At 59.7% G+C, this 14,756-nt stretch overlaps 2 protein-coding genes across 5 annotated transcripts in view; one reads left to right on the top strand and one right to left on the bottom strand.

The window, feature by feature from the left end:
* Positions 1-6,058, bottom strand: part of Tjp3 (tight junction protein 3) — a 15,186-nt gene extending 9,128 nt beyond the window's left edge. The window contains exons 1-4 of the mRNA XM_013350710.2: positions 5,779-6,058; positions 976-1,032; positions 789-898; positions 313-415 (exon numbers count right to left, since the gene is read on the bottom strand). Of these exons, the coding sequence (XP_013206164.1) occupies positions 313-415; positions 789-898; positions 976-1,023 (261 nt within the window). The 5' untranslated portion in view covers positions 1,024-1,032; positions 5,779-6,058. The remainder of the gene's footprint in view (positions 1-312; positions 416-788; positions 899-975; positions 1,033-5,778) is intronic.
* A 1,415-nt stretch (positions 6,059-7,473) lies between these two features.
* The window catches only part of Pip5k1c (phosphatidylinositol-4-phosphate 5-kinase type 1 gamma), a 25,249-nt gene continuing 17,966 nt past the window's right edge, over positions 7,474-14,756 (top strand). For 2 of the 4 annotated variants that reach the window (XM_013350698.2, XM_013350697.2), the window contains exon 1: positions 7,474-7,652. In XM_013350698.2, the coding sequence (XP_013206152.1) occupies positions 7,559-7,652 (94 nt within the window). In that variant the 5' untranslated portion in view covers positions 7,474-7,558. The remainder of the gene's footprint in view (positions 7,653-14,756) is intronic. The other 2 variants (XM_005358994.2, XM_005358993.2) reach the window with 1 other exon arrangement.

The following is a 14,756-nucleotide window of genomic DNA, read 5'->3' as shown; positions in this document are numbered from 1 at the left end:
AAAAAAAAAAAAAGGAAAGATTTCGGAAAAGAGACTGAGAAAAATAAAAAGAAAAAAGAGTTGTGCCTGCCTAGATTCTTCCAGTGAGGAGCTGAGGGCATGGTCAGGGTGGAGCCCCGCCTAGAATCCCCCAGTGAGGGGCTTGGGGGCGTGGTCAGGGCGGAGCACAGACTCAATGTGCCCTATCCTGTGTTCCATTCCCAGCACCCCCAGAAAAACATGCTAACGGAATTATATATGCTCCTGCCAGTATCACAGGACCTCCTGGCTTATTGAGTGTGGACTCAGTTTCCCCAACCTATGCCCACTCACAATGTTGGCCGTTTTGTTGCAGGTTTTCAGAATCTGGATGGCGAAGGCAGACGTGACGTTCTCCACGGAGACCCCATTCACCATGACGATGTGGTCCCCGGTCCTGAGGGAGTGGCCCAAGTGAGGAAGCTCAGGGCTGCACCCATCCCGTGGCCATTCTTTGGTGTACCCAGACTGGTTCTAAGTAGATGTTTTGCTTTTTCCGTCCTGCCCTCCGGTGTATTCTATGTGTCTTTTCCTCCCTCCCTTCATCACCCAGGGCTCTGTCCACGGGATTCCAGGAACCCTGTTTGCAATCTTTCTGTTCCAGTTCCCTGCCATCCTGCCCTGGGGCTCTGCCCTGCCTCTGGGACCGGGAAGTGTTAGGGTCAGGAGGCCCTGTTGACGGAGCTGCAGGTGCGGGGGTGGGGTGGGGTGGGGGGTGTTTCTGGCCCTTATGCTGCCCCCCACCGCCCCCATCGCGTTCCGAGTCTCACTGGAGCCTGCCCACGGCCGGGCCTCCGGGCACAACGTCGGACACGACCACGGATCTGCTGTCGGGGTCGTGGCCTCCAGAGATGGCGATGCCGAAGCCGCGGCGGGGGTCCTGAGGGACACAGGCGACAGGGTGTTACCTCCCGGTCCCAGGGGCTCCCCCTCCGTCAGGGGCAGGCCGCAGCTCACCTTGTACAGCGTGGCCGTGTGCTGTTCCCAGATGGTCAGTTCCTCCATGTCTGCCACCTACGGGGACAGGGACAGGCTCATGGGGCCTGAGAAGACCATCTTCCTCGGCGGCAGCCACAAGGGCGTCCTGCCTGCCCCCAAACACCAGCCTCCATCCAGCTCATAGGCTGGGCCCCTCCTCCAGATCTGCCTCCCGGGCTTCTGGGCGAGGTGGCCCTGGGTATGCTCCCGCCCCCCCCAGAGCTAAAACCCTCAGGATGGCATCTTACTGTCACATAACCCAACCTGCTCAGCCCACACACCCCCTCTGCGGAGCTGTGTGACCCCCCTGCGGAGCTGTGACCCTCTGCTGAGTTGTGTGACCCCCCTGCTGAGCTGTGTGACCCCCCTTTGCTGAGCTGTGTGACCCCCCTGCTGAACTGTGTGACCCCCCTTTGCTGAGCTGTGTGACCCCCCTACTGAGCTGTGTGACCCCCCCCTGAGCTGTGTGACCCCCCTCGGCTGAGCTGTGACCCCCCTCAGCGGAGCTGTGTGACCCCCCTGCTGAGCTGTGTGTGACCCCCCTCTGCTGAGCTGTGACCCCCCCTGCGAAGCTGTGTGACCCCCCTCTGCTGAGCTGTGACCCCCTCTGCGAAGCTGTGTGACCCCCCCCTGCTGAGCTGTGTGACACCCCCCCATCTCCCCAGTTCTGTTCCCTGGGCTTTAGTTTGGTTTTGGGGGGCGGGGCGGGCGTGGGACTCTTGCTCTGTCGCCTAGGTAGCTCCAAACTCATGGCCATCCTCCTGTCTCAGCTCCTGGGTGCCACAGGCACCACAATCCCTGGCTGACTTTCTTCAGGCGCTGGGAAAGGTCCCCGGCTGTGGAATTTTTATTTCTTGCTTTCCTTTAAGATAAGGCTCCTGAGGGTGCCTGGGCTGCTGGGGGAGGGGAGGCAGGTGGCCGGGCCTGTCCGGACCTGCCGAGCCTGTCCCCGCTGGTATGGACCGGTCCCCCGAGGGTAGCCAGGCTTTGTCTAAAACCCTCAGGGGCTCCCCAAGGATTAGCCCGAGCCTGGCTGCCAGTCCCTGGCGCTCCTACGGATTTCTCCGCAGTCCCTTACAGGCTCTCGCCCTTTCGCTTAGGTGTGAGTTCTGGACCCAGCCATCAGGAAGCCCAGGCGACCTGCTAGCAGCTACAGCCCTCCTCAAACTCCTCTTCAGCCTTCAGAGCCCCAAGGCCACGGTCTCTTCCTCTGCTTCCCACACGCACATCTGACACCCTCCCTTTGGAGTCTGGGGTGTCACAATCTAAACCCGTTTCCTCTGGGGATGCCCCCACTCTGGGCGCGGGCGGCAGGCTGGCTGGGGGTCTAGGGACCAGTGCTTGAAAACCAGAGGAGGGCGATTTAAACCCACTGGCTCCGCCCTTGTCACCTGCAGGCGCGCTCGGCGGAGGGGGGGGGGCACGGGACACTGGCTCCCTGCTGTCCCTCACCGCGGGCCAGGTGGCAGGAGGAGGGGCAGGGCTAGGAACAGGTCCGTGGGGCGGGGCCCGGGGGGGGTCATTCCTCCCAGGCGGACACAAAGCTTGCAGCGAGGTGACCCAGCAGCTGCTGCCTCAGTTTATCCTCCTGGGGAGTGAAGGACTCCGTGCCTGAAGAGCAAAGTCCCCCAGGGTCCCCAGAGCCGGCTACAATCACCCCGCCCTCCAGGCTCCTGAAAGTCTGTACACAGTGGGTGCTCTATAAATGTCAGCGGCCAAGAACAGAACAAAGCCCGATTATCTATCACGTGCGAGCGGGTGTCACGGTCGCGGTGGGATTCGAACTCGGGGCTCTCGAGGGCGGGATCACACCTTTATCGCCCTACGCGGCCCCAGGCTAGGCCCCACTTCTGGGCCTCAGTTTCCCCGGCTGTTAAGGAGGCAGACAAGGTTTGGAAAGCCTGGGTCGTACTTCCATTCCCTCCCCCGAGCTCCGGAACTACTCGCCTGGAATCTCACCGCCATGGTGCAAACAGGGGGCCTGGAACCCGACAACCAGAGCCCCTCTGTGGAGACGGAGGGGCCTGGAGACCGTAGGTCCGCCCCTACCAGGACGGGGGCCAGGAGGGTCGCAGGCCAGTCGAGCCGCGCTCCCGCCGCACCTGTCTTCCTCCCTCGTCGCCCCACCCCGCAGCCCTCCAGACCCCGGCACGCCCCCATTAGGCCCCACCTCCGCCGATCACGCCCCGCCCGCCCCCAGCCCGCCCCCCAGCCCCACCAGACACCGCCCCTCAGCCCTACCAGGCCACGCCCATCTGGTACGCCCCCACCGGGGCACGCCCCGACACGCCCACTGGACCCGCCCCTCCACTCCGGTCCCTACACCCGCGATCCGGTCCCGGCTTTCCACACAGCCGCGCTGAGCCGGCGGCAGGGACTGAGCGGACCGGCCCGGGCTGCTGCGTCCCACCCGTGGGCCGGTCACACGTCGCGCTCTGGGTGCACCTGGGTCGGCGGGACGCAGAGGGCGACGAGGCCGGCGTGTGGCGGGCAGGGACGTGGCAGATGGGGTTCTGAAGCTCGGTTAAGAGTTTGCGGAGATGGGGGCAGCGATGATCTCCCGCACCCTCGGCGCGGATACTGTGAGAGCGCGATGACCTGAGTTCGAATCCCCCTCGCCCACGGGCAGCTCCGGGAACTGCACAGCCCCCTCGGGACAGAGTGAGCCCGGGCCAGCCTGGGCTACAGTAAGACCCTCTTCAGGTTTCCCGGCCTCCCCGCGTTCGGGGGAGCCGCCCAGCCCAAGGTCAAAGGGCACGTCCGGACCGAGGCCGCGACCGCAACCGCAGGGTCGGTCAAGGTGGAGCTGACCACGAGTCTACGAGCTAAAACCAAAGACCACGTCCTGTACGGCAGGGTGGGAGGGTGGACTGTGGGTCTGTGCCTCAGTTTCTCCTTCTGGAAATGGGAATGATAGTTGCACCTGTTTCCAAGGTTTAGAGGAACATTTACGAAGCTGAGTCACTTAGGGCAGATTCTATCGTTTCTGGCCAGGGTCTGGCTGTATAGGGGGGGTGGGGCGTGGGGGCCGCCGGGGTGGGCGAGCCCGGAGACCAACCCTGGAGCAAGCGAGATTCCAGAAAAAACCCGGGCCGCTTCATTCCTTGCCTCAGTTTCCCCTTCTCAGAAAGCCCAGCACTTGGGCTGCAATTCCAGCTTCTGCCAGCAGGGGGCATGCGGAGCCCAGGAGTGGAACTGGGCGTCGCAGGTCTAGACGGGGTCCCTGTCCCCCCCAAGTCATCAAACAGTCTGGGGGCTTCCTCAGCTCCCTGTCGATTAGGGGTGTTGTTGTTTCTAGTCTCACGTAGACCAGGCTGGCCCAGAGCTCACCATGTAGAACGGGGGGGAGAGGGGGTCCCTCAGTCTGCAGCTGTCTGTACCACCGCGCCATTTGTGCATTTATGGAGTACCTGCTGTTTGCCAGATCTCATTCTGAATAGTGGGCACAGCTCAGGGGTGCAGCTGGACGCAAGGCCCTGAATAAGGAATAAGGGGGACTCATGGGCGAGCGCCTGATGGGCAGTGTCTCTAGCTCACAATCGGTTCGTAGCTCTGAGAGCCACTTCAGTAATAAACTTCTGGGCAGGGGCTCGTGTGTGCAGCCAGGGGTGGCAGAGGGAGGTCAGGAGTTCAAGGTTACCCTTGGCTACTTAAGGAGACAGACGCCAGCCTGGGCTACCTGAGATCCTGTCTCCAAAAAACTGAAAAGGTAAAACTGAATTTCTGAGCCTTGCTCCCGATATACCTGGTGGCATACAGTAAACGCTCAATAGACGCACGTCGTTGCTTAGACAGCCTGTCCCCATAGCAGCGTGTCCCACTGACCTGGCCATGCCCAAGGGTGTTGGGTTCTACCCTAAGCAAACACTGCCTCCCTGGCACCTGGCCAGGCCCAAGAGGAAGGACAGAGCCCAAATTCCCTGCATGGACTTTCCCCAGGTTCGGGGCCACACGGAAGTGCCCGAACAGGGGGGTCAGCTCCGAGGTCTCCTTCGGGGACAGTCTTACTCTACTGTGCATCTGCAGGGAAGTGGCTGACCCTCTCTGGGCCTCTCAGTTCACTTTGTGGCGAATGGGGACCGCCTGCCTCAGCGACTGTGAGTGTAGCCTTGGCTTCTCTGTGGTGCAGAATAAGAAACTGAGGCTGGGCTAACACTGTGGTCGACAGCTGAAACTACAGCGCCAGACCCAGCCTGCCACCTGAGCCTTCCTGGTCCGGAATAAAGTCACCTCCGGTGGCGGGACACACCCTCCTGAAGGAATTCTTCATTCCTTCCTTGTTTGGGGGCAAATGACCCAGAAGCAACCAATTCCTGTTGTCGCCCCCTTGGTTCCCTGCCAGGCATTTTTCATGCTCCTCAGCATACAATTCCAGCCCCGTCCTGTCCGGGTCCCCACAGTGTGTAACCCGGGATAGGTGGCATCCTCTGCCTTGGGAATTCGGGGTGACCCTTGGGAGAGTTCCAGGAAAACCAGGACTTAGTCCACCAGACTTCCCTCACGGGCTAGGGGATCAGGGACCAGCTCACTGTCCCCACCTCCCTGCCCGGCACCTGCGCTCACAATGACCCTTTGAAGGCTCGGCTGCAGTGTCCCGGGCACCGTGCCAGGGCAGAAACTGCAGCCGCGCAAAGCCTCGGAAACTGTGTCAGATGCCCACGCAGGATGGCGGCTTCCGGCTCCCCCGAGGAGCACTCAGAGCCAACTTGGGGGTCCCGGGAGCCCGAGGCAGGGTCACCTGCATGCATGTGGCCCTCCGGGTGAGCTTGGCTGGAGACTTACCGGTCTGGAAGACTGAGCGGAGGCAGGGTGGGTGGTAGCAGCCAGGTCCTGGATGCACGTCTGGCATGGATGGCAGGGAGGAGACCCAAGCTGGCTGCTCAGTCCGGATGACCTGTTTGCTCACCGCGGTGCCCTGGCAGAGCGCAGCGAACGCGCGGGAGGGCGCATCCCAGTGTCGGGTGGAGCCGGCGACACTGGGCAATGGTGAGTACAGGAGGCCGCCCGCAGGTGGGAGGGCGTGTGGCTCTGTCGCAAGGTACTCTCACGTGGCAGGACAGGCCTTAACCCCTGAGCACCCAGAGGCCTACCTAGGAATGCACCCCAAGGCACCAGCCCCGGGGATCACAGCGTAGGCGCTCAGAAAACACTGCACGCTCTCACTAAGGGGTCGGGGGGACTGTGCCCTTTGTGCAACCCACCCGCTGTCAAACTTCCTTTCATTGCAGAGGCTGACACCCTGGAGACTCTAGGCGGGGCTTCACCCCGACCACGCCCCCAGCCCCTCTCACTGGGGATTCTAGGCGGGGCTCCACCCTGGCCACACCCCCAGCCCCTCACTGGGGGATTCTAGGCGGGACTCCACCCCGACCACGCCCCAGTCTCTCATTGAAGGGTTCTAGGGAGATTCCACCCATGAGCTCTCCCAAGATCATTATCCTTTATATCAGTATTGACTTAACTATGTCTAGACCCTGTCTCTTGGCCCTTCGAGACTTTCCAATTGCAGGTGGAAAATTTTGTTGTTGTTGTTTTGTTTATTTTTAATTTGCTTCCACTTGATTTGAGTACTCATGACCTCATTCCTTCCTGTGATTCCCCAAGACTCTCAGCTTTTACCGGGAGTAGTTCTGTGGTAGGAAGGCTTCAGATTCAGGTTTCTAGCCGGCTCTCCGCAAACGCTGATTCTGCGGCTCTAGGACATTTGGAAGCACTGGCATTAGTCAGGCTAACTCGGTTCTATCCCTGCGCTCTTTCTGGTGGAACGGTCTTAATGACAGGAAGGGTGGCCACACCTGTTTCCTTAGCACGGGGAAGCTGAGGCAGGAGAGTCAGGGTTATTATTCTAGCAGCCTGAGTTATATGAGTCTCTGCCTCAAAGAAATTTATTGTTTATAAGTGGAAGTGTTCTTTACTGCTATTGTTTTTATCGCTTTACACTATAACATACATTATCAATATAAATAATATTACATTATTTCAGGATACCATTATGTAGCCTTGGCTGACCAAGAACTTGCTGCTGCGGTAGACCAGGCTGGCCTTGTGTCTGGTTCAGAGATTTGCTTTCAGCCGGGGGCGTTCCTGAGCCTCCTGTCACTAGGTTCCACTCCCAAGCCCCGCTCCTGTCTCCGCCCCTCGCAGGCTTCCTCCCCTGCGTTCCCTTGTTAATATTGGCTTCTCCGTTCTTCCATCTATGAACGCTTGGAGGCGCTGCTGAGTCGTAATTCACCTTAGCCCCGCCCCTGATCGCTGATTGGTTAGGTCCCGCCCCTACCGAAGTCCCTCCCTCCGCCCCCGTACTGCACGTGAACACGAGTTCTTCCGGCTCCGGACGCCTGAGGGCGCTCGCGACTCCCTTGAGTGGGCACCGCCCTAAGCTTCGTCCCGATTTCTGATTGGTTAAGCGGTCTGCGTCACCGCCAGGTTCCGCCCAGACCCCGCCCCCGCGCGGCGGCGCCCCTCCCTCCGCCCTGTGGTGCCGGCGGCGCTTGTTGTTCAGCGGCGGCGGCTGAGCTCGGGTGCATTCTCGGGCCCGCCGCCGCCGCCGGAGCGCTCGGCCATGGAGCTGGAGGTGCCGGACGAGGCGGAGAGCGCCGAGGCGGGGGCCGTGACGGCGGAGGCGGCCTGGTCTGCGGAGAGCGGGGCGGAGGCAGGTAAAGCCAACCCCCCCGTCGCTGCGATGGGCTCGCCCTGCTTCCCCGCCGCGGCGCAGTGGCCTCGTCCGCTGGCTCCGCGCTGCGCTGCGGCCCGCCGGGCTGTTCCATTCGCACACGCGGCGCGGGGGAGAGCGCGCTCGCCCATTCCGTGCGCGGGGGGAGGCAGCCGCTGGGCCGGGAGGCTGCACCGCCCCACCCGCGGATGCGGGGTTCGCAGCGCACGGCCGGTTTTAGGGTCCTAGGGTGACATGGTCGATTCGTAGAAGTGCGTGGGTGCGGCTCTTTATCCTGGCAGCCTGTGGCGGGGGCGAGCCCATTTTAGATGCTTGCGGTAGCGAGGCTAGGGGTCCTCAGGTTTGGAGGCAGAGAGGACCCGTTTGGGGACATCGTCTTGCTGCAGGTGATGGAGACAGCCCTCCAAACCTGCCTCTTTGCGTGTGTGGAGAGTGGCTTCTCCACAGTGCGGGGGATGTACTAGGGAGGGGACCCTACCTGTGGGCCCTGCCTGGCTTGGAAGACCAAAAATGTCCTCCATGCGACCCCGACCCCTTTCTGGGGCCACCGTGCTGGGCTGTCATGCAGGTGTCACCTTCTTGCCCCTCCCTGCTACACACCACCAGTCAGTCACCCATTTGTGGGCGTCAGTTTACCTCTCTCTAGAACGGGGCGGGGGCGCCTGTCGTTGGAATGATGTTGAGGTCATTTCTTCATCCTGGCTGCGTGAGCCGAAGTCCTGTCAACCCTTCTCCCTGGACCCTGTCTGCCGTGCTAGCGTAGCCGGCGTCGTGAGCAGCCTCCCAGGGCGTGCGCTCTGCAGGCAGGGATGTGCACAGCTGAGAGAACACAGCTCTCCCTTCTCCATCGAGAGCACAGGAACTTTCTGGACTCACAGAACCGTCGATGCCTCCAGCAGTATCCCATGGCTCACTGGTGCAGTTAGGTCTCCTGAACTGTCCTCGTTAGAGACCAGAGAGGGAGGCGGAGCCAGGCTGCCGGCGGTCCCCAGCCCCAGGCTCTCGGCGCCTTCCTCCGTGCCATCTGGAACCCAGTGGCAGTGAACCTGCTTCTCGCCACCTGCCCTCTTTCTCCACTGTTACCTGGTGCCCTGGCAGTCAGTCCCTTGCTGCGCTGGAAGAGCTGTCCAGGGTCCCTTTCTCCCTGCCCACGTCTGGCCTCTGGTAGTTGTAGGTGCTAGGTCCCACGGCAGTCATGGAGCCTTGGGGACAGAGGATCTGCCACTGAACTCTGGACAAGCCTGACTCCAGACCCCCAGGGGCTGTTCCTCCCGGAAGTCCTTCCTGACTGGAGTCCTGTTAAGTTAGTCATTCACACAGAATCCCATAGCTGCCGTGTGTGGGTCCCATCCTTCAGTCCAGCTCCTCCATGTGCCCCCAGCTGTAAATTGGGGAGCACCGCACCCCTGACCACCTTAAAGGAGTCAGTGTTGCACGTTGTGTTAGCATTTATTTACCACCAACTGCATGCCTGCCCCCTCTCCCCCAGCCCTCCACAGTGGTCTGTTCTGAGGCCTTCTGTCTGTTAAATGTGTGAACACAGCAGGGTGTCCAGTCAGTCATACGGGATGGGGGCGGGCGGAGTAGGCCTCTGCTGGTTCTTCCTGGAAGCCTGGCCAGCCGGCCTGCTATCTGCTCTGGTAATTTCCACCAATCTGATGGGACGCTAACCTATCTCCATGCTGGTTAGAATCCAGTTACATTAAGAACTCTGCTCCAGAGGCCTGGCCCCAAAACTCGCCTGCGTCATGTCTTCCCGTGACTACCGGGGTCCCTGTGCGGTTTGTGGTGTATGGCATGGCTTGGGCCGGCTGGTGACCTGCCTGGGCTGTAGTGTGAGCCTGTTCCTAAACCCCATCGTTCCCAGCCTGCCACTGCCTCCTCCTCCATCCACACGGGCAGCCAATTATGTCAGCGTTGCTTCTAAAATCACCCGAGAGCCTGCCCACGTCTCCTCCACCCTCTGCCTCCACCTGGTCCAGCTTCACCGTCCTGCATTTTGCTTCCCCCAGCTCTCCCCAAGCTCCTCTTGCAGAAGGAGCCCTGTTAGGAGCTGGCTCAGGGCCCTCCCACTGCCCCTCGCTCTCAGCTCCAGCGACACAGGAGCCTGAGTGCCCCTCCCACAGCATGGCACCAGGTCAGGGGCATCAACAGGTGCGCTGGGACTGCCAAGGAGTGCCGGGGTAGCCCATGCCAGGCCATGCGTACCAGGAAGAGGCAGTGGCCTATGTGAGGGTCAGAACTGTTGACCCTAGAGACGGATGCTTCAGTCAGGTCTTGTCTTAAGTGTCCTCTTGAGATCCTGCAGTCGGATGACTGCTGCCTCAGTCTGTCCGACGGAGAGAGGCTCTGGGGCCCTTCCTCGGTCAGACACCTACCATCCCAACACTCGAGAGCTGGAGGTGGGAGGGTCAGCCTGGGCTACGTGCTTGTAGCGGTCAGTGCTCTTTCTTCTATCTTGTTGGTCCTGGAGGTGGCGTCAGGTTCTCAGGCTTGGCAGCAAGCTCCTCTTGCAGGCCCTGTACTGACCTATCTTGAGGAGCTCTGACTGTGTTCTGTTCACTGTGGCTGTGAGACCCAGGGGCAGCGCCAGGGCCTGCGATGGCTGGGGCTTGCTTGGAGTTCTTGCTCCCTCTTGGAGGCAGGGTCTCAGAGGATTTGTGACCCAGCTGGCCCAGAGCCTCAACTGTCTGTGGTTACATGTATTTGCTGCAGGTTTGGGGACCTGGAATTCGGCAGCCTGGGCTCGATTGAGGCCACACCAGCATTGAGTCTTGAGTGGCTGCGTCCCTTGAGAAGGAGTGTGGTGGGTTCTCACGGCTATGGAGAGAGGTCGAGGGCTCTGGCGGATCTTGAGTGGACCAGGAGTCAGTTGTTGGGTTCCTGCTCTTCTGTTGCTGGGCCAAGTGGCACCCGTACCTCGTGATGGTGCAGGTGGAGACCCTGCCCTGGGATTAGCCCGAGCCAGGAATTAGCTCAGAGCCACCACAAAGCTGCAGCCTCACGGCTGACAGGCCAACAGGGGGCTTGACTCCCAACACTGCCAGTGACTCTGTGTCCATCTGTGTCAGAGTGCGGGGGAGAGGATGTGGGGCACACGTAATCCCCAGCCTGCAGCAGCAGGGCACCGAGCAAGCTTTGGCTCTGGCCTCCTGAGGGTGCTGGGGTCTGGGTGGTTCACCACATGGTGCTGACTGCTGGTTTGGATGTTTTCTGCCATGGTGGCTCTCTTGTCCTCACGGCCGGTTTTCCTTGCTCACCCCGATGCGCCTGCCTTTGGTCCTATGATTTTCTGGAAGCCGCATCTTTTCTGCTTCCAATCGTGTGATCTTTTGTTGGTGTGTAGGAAGTTCTCGGAATGGACCTTGTGGATCCTTCTCTGACATCTGCCACGCCAGTGTGCATCCCACTGCTCTTCTGGTGGCTGCTGACCTCCAGCAGATTTTCGTTTTTCTGTTGCCAAGTGTGTCCGTGTGTCTGTTCCCAGTTTGACATCACAGACAGAAATTTCCCATCCTGAGGTTTTAACTCTCACTGTTCTCAGTTCCCTCTTTGTGTGTTGTTTTTGTTTCACATAGCCGAGGCTAGCCTCAAACTCACTATGTAGCAGAGGATGATCTAAGCTTCTGATTCTGCTGCCTCTGCCCCCTCAGTGCTGGGGTAACGGGTGTGTGTCACCACACCTGGTTCACATGATGCTGAGGATGGAGCCCAGGCCTGGTGCATGCTGGGAGAGTGCTCTGCCCGCTGAGCCCCAGCCACAGAGCAGAAAAATGGCCAGGGCTTCTGCGTGGGTGGACACTGCCTGTAGGGATACCTGGCCACGTGTCTTGGTGGGACAGCCCGGCCTCCCACCTGGGACTTTGATGGTAGTTGCCTTGCCTGACACAGTTAATTATTCAGGGCAGGCTCCATAGCCTTCTCTCCTCTCTCCACCACTGGGCCTGAGCCTTGTCCCACTCCTGTAGGTTGTCGCCCTGCCTGGCCTGGCTTCCTGTTTACTACCAGAGCTGACCCACAGGGAGGCACACCGCTGTCTAGTGTGGTGGGAGGGCCGTAGGGACCGTCACCCTGGAGAATGGGTGCCATGGGGTCCCAGTGCCCACCCAGGCTTGCACCCATCCCTGCCCTGATGGTCCCCAGGGCCCCTAAGGGCCTGCGGTGTGTGCGGCTGCCTCCAACTCTCCTGCAGTAGCCACCTCGTGATTTCCTCTTTCTGTTCCCAGGACGGTGGTGGGCTGAGAGGAAGTGCAGCCCAGGCCCGCCCAGCCTGCCTCTCACCTCCTGGTGTCAGTGCACTCCCCCATTAGTAGCTCGGGCTGCAGCTACTGTCACCGTCCTGCTGTCCCCAGGTGGCTGCAGTCCAAGGTCGGCTCTAAGCCACTCTTCTTTCCTGTGGGTTTAGGGGAGTGAATGCAGGTCCTCAGGATTGTGTGTCTTTACGTGCTGCCCTTGTGGTGTTGATATCAGAATTGTGCAGTCTCCATCTCTGTACCCTTCCAGAACCTTCCATCACCTCATCCCCTCCTCCTCACCTCCCCAAACCCACAATCCAGTCTCTGTCTCAGACTGGCCTATACTGGAACACACACCTGTGGGGTGTCAGAACCTTGCTCCTGTTCACAGCTGAGTAATATTTCATTTGGGGATCAGCCCTGCTGGTGTGCTGCTCCCTGTGTGGGCAACTGTCCGGTGCTTCCCCGACACCGACTGTTTCGGGTGCTCATGTAGGGCGTGTGTGCACAGGGTTCTGGGTGGACCAAGCTTTTTACTTCCCCTGGTGGCTGCTGAGTCATTGAGAAACTGTCCAACTGAGAACAAGCCAGGCTTGCCTACATTTACGGCCGCTTCTCCCTCCTGCCCACCGCAGGTGGCTTCCTGTGACCAGCTTCACTGATGTTTGTGGTTGTTTTAATTTTTAGTATTGTGTATATACCTATCATGTGTGCTGCCCTGTGGGGGGTCGAGATCACAAGTCAGCTTGCCGGAATCATTTTTTTCTCTTTCTACCCTGTGGTCCTGGGATTGAGCTGCGGCTGTCCAGCTTGGTGGCAAGCGTCTTCACCTAGTGCGTCCTCTTGCTGGCCCTCATTGCCTGCTTCCTGACGAAGCTAAACTGGAGGGCATGAGGAGGCATCTCATTGTGGGTTGTTTCATTGTTTATGTGTGTGCACATGTGTCTGTGTGGGTTTGTAGCCACCTGTGTGTAGGGTGCCACAGATCCCCTGGAACTGAAGATACAGGTGGTTGCTAGCCGTGTGGGTGCTAGGAATTGAACCCAGGTTCTCTGGAAGAGCAGCTAGTGCTCCTAACGATCATGTTGCTTCCCAGCCCATAGTCTGTGTTTTAGACAGGGTCTCATTGTGTAGCCCAGGCTGGCCTTAACTCCCCATCCTCTGTCTCAACCTCCTGAGAGCCAGGATGGCAGGTGGGGGCTACCATGCCTTCTGTGGAGCCGGGAGCTCAGGATGTCTTGCATGCTGGTGAGCTGTGCCCCTCATCGGCCTCTGAGTAGCATCCCCTCTGGGCATGGCCAGTCCCCTCTGCATAGGGTTTGTTTGTTTGTTGTTTTGTTTTAATCCTTAAAAGTGGCAGCACCTGCAAGTGTTCCTGAGATGAACCAGTAAAATCTCAGCTGGGAGGTGCCTGAGAGTTCTGCTGCCTGGGGTTCACCCTTCAGGGACATTTAGAGGGTGAATGTGCAGGACAGACAGTGACAGGAGAAAAGGATTGAAGTCACTGAAACAGAAGGGACCGCCAAGAAAGGTGTCTGTTGGCCGTGTTGTCCCTGAGAACTGAGCAGTGCGGCAGGCAGCATGGAGGAGTTGGCTGTGCAGAAATTCTGTGGCAGAGACCCAGGCTTGGGGTAATGATGGGGACAGTACATGGCAGACGGCAGGCACCCAGGACAGGACCCATTCAAACGTGAGTTCTTCCTAAGCCAGAACCAGAAAGCCCTGGTGTGGAGTCTCTGGCGCCCAGGGAGGGATCTGATTATCAAAAGCTTCAGAACCCCTGGGGAATGAGTAGACTTGGACTGTGCAGCCGCGGCCTCCCGGGCAGCAGACCCTTGTCCTGTCCCTCCTCCACCCATCCCGTGATCCAGGGTGCATTCTGGTCTCCAGGCCTCCCCAGAGCTCAGCTCCCACTGCCACCATGACCTGCTTTCTTGAGATCATTAACCCAGGGTTCCCAGCCTCCCTGAGTCCTCAGGTAAAATCTGAGGTGAGGCAGAGTGTGTTCGCCTGGCTTGCACTGCCTCCAACCCCAGCACTAAGGGGCAGAGGCAGGGGCATGTCTATGGGTTCCAGACCAGCCTGGTCTACACAGTAAGACCCTCCCCTTGCCCACATACCACAGGAGACACATCATCCCCCTGCCTCAGCCTCCTGGGTGGGTGTGGGGCAGGATGCCTGTCAGAGCTGTCAGTGGTCCAGCGTTGTCCTGCCGCCTGCAGTGTGGGGTAAAGATTAACCGGTAGAGGGTGGGAGCGCCATCGCACTAGGGCCTGGGTGGTGGCTTTGCCAGGATTCGGTAAATTCTCTTTCTTTTGCGACCTTAGACCCTCCCTGTTCCTTAGCAGCTTCTAGGACCCAGTTTCTCGGCAAGTGGCAGGATGCACCAGCAATGTGGCGACTTGCTCACCAGGGAGAGGTGGTAGTCTACAGGAGACACCACAGCTTTTCTTGCCTGAGACAAGGTCACCATGTAGCCAAGGATAGCCCTCCTGATCGTAAACAGTAGCCCTTCTGCCTCTACCTCTCTGTGCTGGGATGACAAGCTTAGGACACCAGCTCAGCAGGGCGGTGACATCCAGCTCACCACTGTCCTCTCACCTCAGCCTCCAGAGTCCTTGAAAGATGGATATCACCACCAGTTCTGGTCACTTCCTTACCCAAGACTATTTCTCCTCCCCCTCCTCCTCCATCTCCATTTCCTCTTCCTCCTCCTCTTCCATCCCTCCTCCTTCTCCATCTCCTCCTCCTCCACCTCCTTCCCCATCTCCTCCTCCTCCTCCATCTCCTCCTCCTCCTCCTCCTCCTCCATCACCTTCACCTTCTCCATCTCCTCCTCCACCTCCTCCTCC

Source organism: Microtus ochrogaster, linkage group LG1 (genome assembly GCF_000317375.1).
Source record: "Microtus ochrogaster isolate Prairie Vole_2 linkage group LG1, MicOch1.0, whole genome shotgun sequence".
NCBI classification, from domain to species: Eukaryota; Metazoa; Chordata; class Mammalia; order Rodentia; family Cricetidae; genus Microtus; species Microtus ochrogaster.
Note: the sequence above shows the minus strand (reverse complement) of the source record. Positions and strands in the feature narration are given on the sequence as shown.